Source organism: Rhipicephalus microplus, chromosome 6 (assembly GCF_043290135.1).
Source record: "Rhipicephalus microplus isolate Deutch F79 chromosome 6, USDA_Rmic, whole genome shotgun sequence".
Taxonomy (NCBI): Eukaryota; Metazoa; Arthropoda; class Arachnida; order Ixodida; family Ixodidae; genus Rhipicephalus; species Rhipicephalus microplus.
Window position 1 is genome coordinate 143524202 of NC_134705.1, and position 7158 is coordinate 143531359.

The 7158-nt window shown below is 45.7% G+C and overlaps 1 protein-coding gene across 1 annotated transcript; it reads right to left on the reverse strand.

The window, feature by feature from the left end:
• Positions 1–5412: 5412 nt before the first annotated feature.
• LOC119168415 (NPC1-like intracellular cholesterol transporter 1) lies at positions 5413–6168 on the reverse strand. Its single transcript, XM_037419820.2, has one exon. The coding sequence runs from the start codon at positions 6166–6168 to the stop codon at positions 5413–5415; it is 756 nt and encodes a 251-aa protein (XP_037275717.2).
• Between the last annotated feature and the right edge of the window lie 990 nt (positions 6169–7158).

The window sequence follows — 7158 nt, forward strand, 5'->3', positions numbered from 1 at the left end:
GCTGTCTTGTATCGAGTGCTTGGCCCTGTATTGCTAGAGCTGAAACCTTCGCAAACTTTTGCTGTGTGGCGCTATAGCATTCAGAGACGCTGCTGGTGTATGCAAGCCCTTCCTCAACGCTCCCATTGTGAAGCCGGTGACGCGACTGCAAACCCGCTCAGCCTTCCCAAGGTAAAGCGGGTTATGCAACTGGCATTGAAAAACGTAAGTAGAATTTAGGGGTTGTGGATGGTATCTGTATCTCACGGGGGAATACATAATCAGAAGATTTTATTACTAGACGCATCAAAAATATGTAAAGTGGCGGCTTTTTTTTTTTTGGCGGAACTTGAAGAAAAATGGCGATTTTTTGGCGACGTTTCACTCCGATCGTTTGGCGAATCTCACTCGAAAGCCAGTGTACGATGTCAGTCTGTGCACGGTAAAGAACACCAGGCGATCGAAATTTCCGGAGCCCTCCAGCACGGCGTCCCTAATGATCATATCGTATTATCGGGACATAAGACTTATATGATATTATTATCAGTCGCTGTCTGCCTCGCATGAAACTGTTTCCCACAGCGTGTGGGATGGGTCAGATTTTCCCTGCACGGCGGCGCGTATCCTGCCATATGCACCGGCGCTCATTTTCTGCCCGCACACAGTGTATGACGGAGGACTTCGGGTACGATGCAATCATTCTCTTTTTTGACCACCACCGAATGCTTTGAAAGTTCAGCACTGGTTTCGCATATCAACAAGATGAGTTGTTCTGAAACGCTAGGGAGATAGATAGCTTCAAATTGCGCCCCGCGATTCGGAGGCTACTCTTTAGTATCCGTCTAAATTTTTGTTTCTTTCTTCAAACTGTTCGCCCTTTTTGAATTACAGCTTCGGTATTGGTCAAAAATTTTCCGTCTGTTCCGCGAGGTCACACAATTTTCAAAACTATAGCGACGTCAGAATCACTTGCGGAAAAGAGGCAGGGTATTATTATTGCTGATATGCTCATAGCGGGCTCTTATATATGACCTTGGTGCCAGGGAATCCGAAGATAGCTTCCCACCGATCATTTTGGCAGCTGCTACTGATGGCAGCTAGTAAGAGTGAATGTAGTTACGTATGATAAATATTTCAACCAATTAACAGTATAATGCGGGAGATTCCTTTTGTACGCATATACCAAAATACTCTGCGTACTATTTATTTGTTTGAGGAGCACTCTATTACGCACTGTTACACGCCTCCACTACGTTTTGTACCCGCCTCAAGCAATGTGAAGTAGAGTGAAGCAGAGTAAATTATCACTTTTCTGAGGAACAACGCATTGAGAGGCTTCTATTCCTAAGATCCGTCAAATGAGACGAATCTCAGTATTTACATTCTAGATGTGCACAATCGCCATGAAACAAGCGATATGTACAGTATATTGACGACTGAATTTACTGTGTAATCAGCATGACGTACCGCGTGTCCAACATGGGGACAACAGCAGATATATATGACAGTGATAAAACAAGCCTGTCACTTCACTTTCACTCTCTCTCTCTCGCGAGAACACCCGCTATCGTGGTCATGTTTCCAGCGTGATTTGTATTCTCCCTCGGCTTATCGCCAGTGATTGCATGCGGCCTTGGGGGAGGTTTGATATCTCGCGCTTGACTCAGATGCAGCCACAGCTCTCAAAGAATCACACCACGGGCATTCGCTTATTACGAAAAGAATGCCGGTGGGATCATATCGAAGCAATCAGAGGGGCTGGTGGACCATCCGCCCCACTATAGCTCCCTAACAAGGGGGAAGCCGCAGATTCTGCTCCATACATATGACTTATAGAGAGGCACTGCATGCAGTTAACCTTACCGCGCCTCTCCCTGAAGGGGAACTTGTGCACGCCTATATAGACGGAAGCTCGGAGAAATGACGGGGGAAGACTAAGATTTAGCGTGGAATATCAAAGGTAACATATGCGTCAATGTACATGTGCATTGGATGTTTCTTCCTGGCTTCGGAAGGCACGCATTTTAGTGCACCACCTCTATAATTACATTTTCTTAAGCCTAATATTCGCGTCAGCTTTTAGGAGCATCCTCGCCAAGGTTCTTATGCTTGGAGCATGTCCATTGGCGTGTATGCTAGAGGCACAACGGTGTGACGTACCCACTACATGGCCACCGTAACTTTAATGAGGTAGGGGAGCATGCACTCACTGTGCGACTATATGCCATTCGTAGTTATGCTCACAAGCGAGGTACCCACTACACATCTGTAAGGCATTATGTGCACTTTTTGCCACGGAGAAGGCTCATCGACAGGCGCACCCTGAGGTCGAAGCCTGCGCAGAAGAGGCGGCATGTAAGCGGCGGCAAGAAAACCTTGACTCTGGACCTGCATCGACAATTGCTTTCTGCAACTTTCGACTGCAACCTCTAATTGAACATCCCCTCGCCACATACTTCACCGACCACAAAATTGTAACCGTCAAAGGAAAACGCGTCTCGCAGCTTTGTAATCAGTAATGTCCTCCTTGTATTTAATGTCATTGATATGTAAATTATTAATCTTTGTATATAAGTGTGTAGACAATCAACCCCCCCCCCCCCCGCCCCATACCAACGCGTCAAGTCTTTATATGATGGTATAAAACTTGAACAGAAGATTCATGGGTTCTTCTTTCGATCAGTTCCGAGCAAGCTTCTCTATAATCGTTCACTTCGTGGAGATGGCAGAATTTTTTTCACGAAGTAAACCATGTGATTCTTTAAAAAACCTCACAGCTCTGTCGAAACCCATAGTTAAGAATCAAATGTTCCAAATCACGCCTTACAGTATTATGTAGAAGCATGCAAACTGCTATGTTGATATTTGCAATGCCCTAAAATTAAGATCAGATCTTCACTCGGGAAATACTATGATGCAGCTCTGTGGGTGATACCCAGCAAGTTTTACGTAAATCGTCAGCATGGGCCAGCAGTTTCTGCTACTATTCGACACGGCTATGTAAACAAATTTGCATGAGCACTGTGAAATAAGCGCAGGAACGGAAATGTAATAAGCCCTTTGAACAAATGTGTGTGCTATAGTCAAGAGGCAAAATTACATTAATTTTTCTGTCATGCTTTCCGCAAGTTTATTTCACAAGAACCCATGTACATTGTAGAAGTTGGAATGCGTTCACAAGTATTATGTAAAATTCATATTGGGAAAGTTATTTTTATTCCTTCTCACGTGGTTTGCCATTGTATAAACTTTCCTGCACTGCATTTTGTGGGGTTAAACAATCTCAAAAAATTATGGTGGTGGTCCTTAATTACATGAGAAACCAACCACATGAGGCTCGCATTTCACTTGTACACAGTACTATAACATTCGTAAGCATGGCTCCCACTACCATCAGCTGCTTTGATTCTCGGTATTTCCTTATTCTTTAAAACCTAAACTGTACGAAAAGAAAGTTGTAGAACTCATACACTGTAAACCAGTTCGTGCCCTTGAGGGTGCCTCACGTGTCTATAAGGGTGTTTTGAGAAACCGAAACACCCATGTCTTGGGTGTCTTGATTTGTCTGAACAGCCTTATTGTACGGTGCTAGTTATAGACATGCAAATCACCCTTAAGGCTGCAAACTGGTTTACAGTGAAGGCTATATAGACTACAATTCATTATGATGCGCCTTATAACTCCTTCCACACGCCGGACGTTTTCGCGACGTGTATAATGGCAGGTGACGACATCGCCTGAGCTGTATGCTATGAAACGGGTTATGAGAGACGCTATAGTGAAGAGTTGCGGAAATTACGACTGCCCGAGGCTCTTTAACGTGTCCTTAAGTCGAAGCACACGTGCCTCAATCATTCTCGCTTCCATCGAAAATGCGGACGTCGTGGCCGGGACCCCAACCACACAGACCTTCAAGAGAATCGACCTCAATCCTTATGCTTGGAAATTCCAACCTTACAGCCTTGTCAATGCTTCAAACTCCCTTAAAAAACGCTATACGACTACCACGCAGTCGGAAGAGTCCAAATTACCGCATGTCTTAATTCGTGGCAGAGGCATATATAAAATCGCGCCAGACGTTAAAACGTGTGAAGTTCATGAAGAGGAGCCGTTTTAAAGGCCCGCCCGGTGCGAAGCTAGGACATTTAATCATCATAAGCAGCAAAAGCATCAACAAAGTAAGCAGTTGCGTAGGTGCTCGTCTTGTCTTTCGTATAGTGGTCTCTTCGCGTATTCGCAAAATGAAGAATTATGGCGCAGTGGGCGTCGCACAACTCTGCTTGCAGTATAGGCATTCTGGGATAGCCTCACACAGCCGATGTTACGCGCAAAAGCTAGAGTTTCCTTGAGGAATGCTTGATGCATCTACCGAGAACCGAAGCCATGGGCAAGCAATTTAGAAGCCGTTGCGCACGGGGCCTGATAACGCGGTCGAATTCTATACTTCTTATGGCGAAGCTCAAGCGTACTCCAAGTTTTGATTGAAATTGAGTGTTTGACTGCATATTTTTGGCTACCGAAGCCTCAGTAGTGAATTTAAGTTTTATTACGTATTTTAAAGCATTTCTATTCGCTTGGGCCACTTGTTAGAGACGTTATCCGTCCTGCAATTTTCAAGACATACTCTCTTTAACAGGCGAACACTTTTAAATGGGCTGTACAAATTGTAGAAGATTTTCAGTGTGTGACCCTTTCACCGTCAGAAAAGCGTTACCTATAATATAATTCAGCTCAAACTAAATGGGCCCTAATCAGATTACAACATTACAAGCTATACCAAACCAAGCGATTACGCCGTGGTTGTTGCACCTGCAATCTACGAAAAAGCCATGAACGTAGCCGCAAAAGCAGTCTCTATTTCAAACAGAGGACTGCGCTTTAAGCGAAACAGGAACCACCTGCGTTTTTGAATGTAACCACGTGACGCACCTATGCTTTTTCGATCACTTGCCGACTAAAAATTGAATGCAACTTCAGAATATGCTTTGAATAGTTGCAGCTTATGCTCAGTTGCGCAATGGTTGCAACCTGTACGAAAACGCTTCATGGGAACGTGGAACTTTGAAGTACGGGAGGTTGTCTAATTTCCCTTTCTAGCGTGCCTCGATGTGCTCGTTCGCCTGCGCCTATCGATGCACTCTATCCATTTCTGAACCACTCCGCCATCTTGCGGATCTCCGTATAACTCAATTGCAACTTTGAAGTGATGAGAAAAGGATTGTCGCCTGCGACATTCCTTGCTTAACGATTCCTCATATCCGCACCTCGTATTCAATTTCTTGACCTATATATTATTTGTGATGCCTCACTATATCATTAATGGTTTTTAAGGTGAAACGAAAGAGATAATGATCAGATCTACACTTTATTTTGTTCTTAGTGTTTACTGCTCAAACAGCTTTACTTGCTTTCCTGGTACATGCTTCTGCGATATCACAGGATCTTGGGGTTGAAAGGTTCCAGCGTCTGGCCATTCACCGTGATCGGGCTCTCGGTGAGGACGTGGCGGATCTTGAGAGGCGAGTAGCCGCCCTCGGAGTAGACGGCACCCACAAAGTCCAGGAAGCGCTGGGGCGAACAGTTGCGACCACCGCCTTTCCCGCACATGAAGTTCATCAGCTTGACGCCGAATACGTGGGTGCGAGCGTCCTTGCAGGCGTCGTACACTTGCTGGGCGAAGTTCTTGTGCACCGCGTAGACCGACTCAGTGGCTGAGAGTTTCTCACCGCTGCTGCTGGTGCCGTTGATGGCGACGAACGTGGACTGTCTGGGCGAGCAGAAGGCCTGGCAGACGAGGTTCTGGAAGTTCTTGAAGCACTTGCTGTCCTTGCGCACGCCGAGGCTGGTGAGGGACTTGTACTCGGCCTTGAAGGCAGCCGCCTGCTCAGCGTCGCAGCAGGCGTACGCCGCCTTGCCGTCGACCAGCGCGGGGCATGCCTCCTCAAGGAAGCTGCTCTCGAGTGGGGCGGATTTACGCTTGACGGCGCAGGGCAGCGGCTTGTCGGAGTCCTCGTCTCGGCCGCAGAAGCCGTACGTGACGCACTCAGCCAGTGCGGACGACGCCAGCGTAACGCTTACGGCGACGGCGAAAAGCCAGCTGCTAGAAGACATGATGACGCGTGCTTGAGCAGGGGACCTCGACGGTGCGTTGGCGGTGGCCACGTCCGGTCCTTTTATACGGCTTGCCATCACCGATTTATTCGCGTTCGCTCGGACCGCAGTGCCTCAGTAGAAGAGACCGGATGGCCTCAGCGGCCGATAAGCACTCGATTAGCGCGAGACCTTCATTAGACAGATACGCGCTGCGCCGACACACCTACTTGCCTGATAAAAAGACAGCCAGAGATTCAATGGAAACGTGGATCAATTTCATTGTGTAGCGCAGCTGTTTTTCGTGAACGAACACCAAGAGTAACTAAGCAGCAGCATCTTGGAAAACAAAAATTGTGAATGCAGAATTACATGTCACAAACTCAAAATTTGATGACAATATTTTATATCTCTTCCACGCTGACTCATGATAATTAGTTCACTACCAAATATGAGTCATCTGAATATCTCCCACACCATTGTAGAATAGGTTTGCGAAGCTTCTACGTCATATTGGGGAAAGCGTCTTACGGCAGTGGTATAATTGAAGCATTTTAATAACCAAGTCGTTCAGCAACTCGATCTCTCACCCCGCACCAAAAATTATTATTAATGAGTATGCGTCAGTTTTTTTGTTTTTTTTTATTACCAAGTCACCCATATAAAACGGAGGTGGAATATCCTTCAGGATTCCAATAAAGTTTTTCATCCATGCAACCTACAGAGTTTACAAATTCTATGTCATAAACATAATATTCGACAAAAACAATACAAAAACACATAACAATGGTGGTACTATTTAGAAAGGCGAACCTGTGTACAATTTAAAACCACTTCAGTGAAAGCAGGTAATCTAGCATAGACGCCCATATTGGTGTTCTTCGTGAACGAGATACAGAAACTGGGTAAATACGACTACTCACAACTGGGCTACTATATAAATGAAGAAAGCAACAGTTATCCCAACTAACGGGCATGTGTCTCACAATTTTGTGCTGAGTGTTACACATTCGGGTGTTCCCGCGAGATGAGCTCGGTGAAGGCTCGGAAAATGGCACTATACATTTATGGGAGAAATAAACAAATCCA

Bases quoted from the DNA above. Each gene is read 5' to 3' on its own strand.
- LOC119168415 (XM_037419820.2), bottom strand. From the start codon at position 6,168: ATGGCAAGCCGTATAAAAGGACCGGACGTGGCCACCGCCAACGCACCG.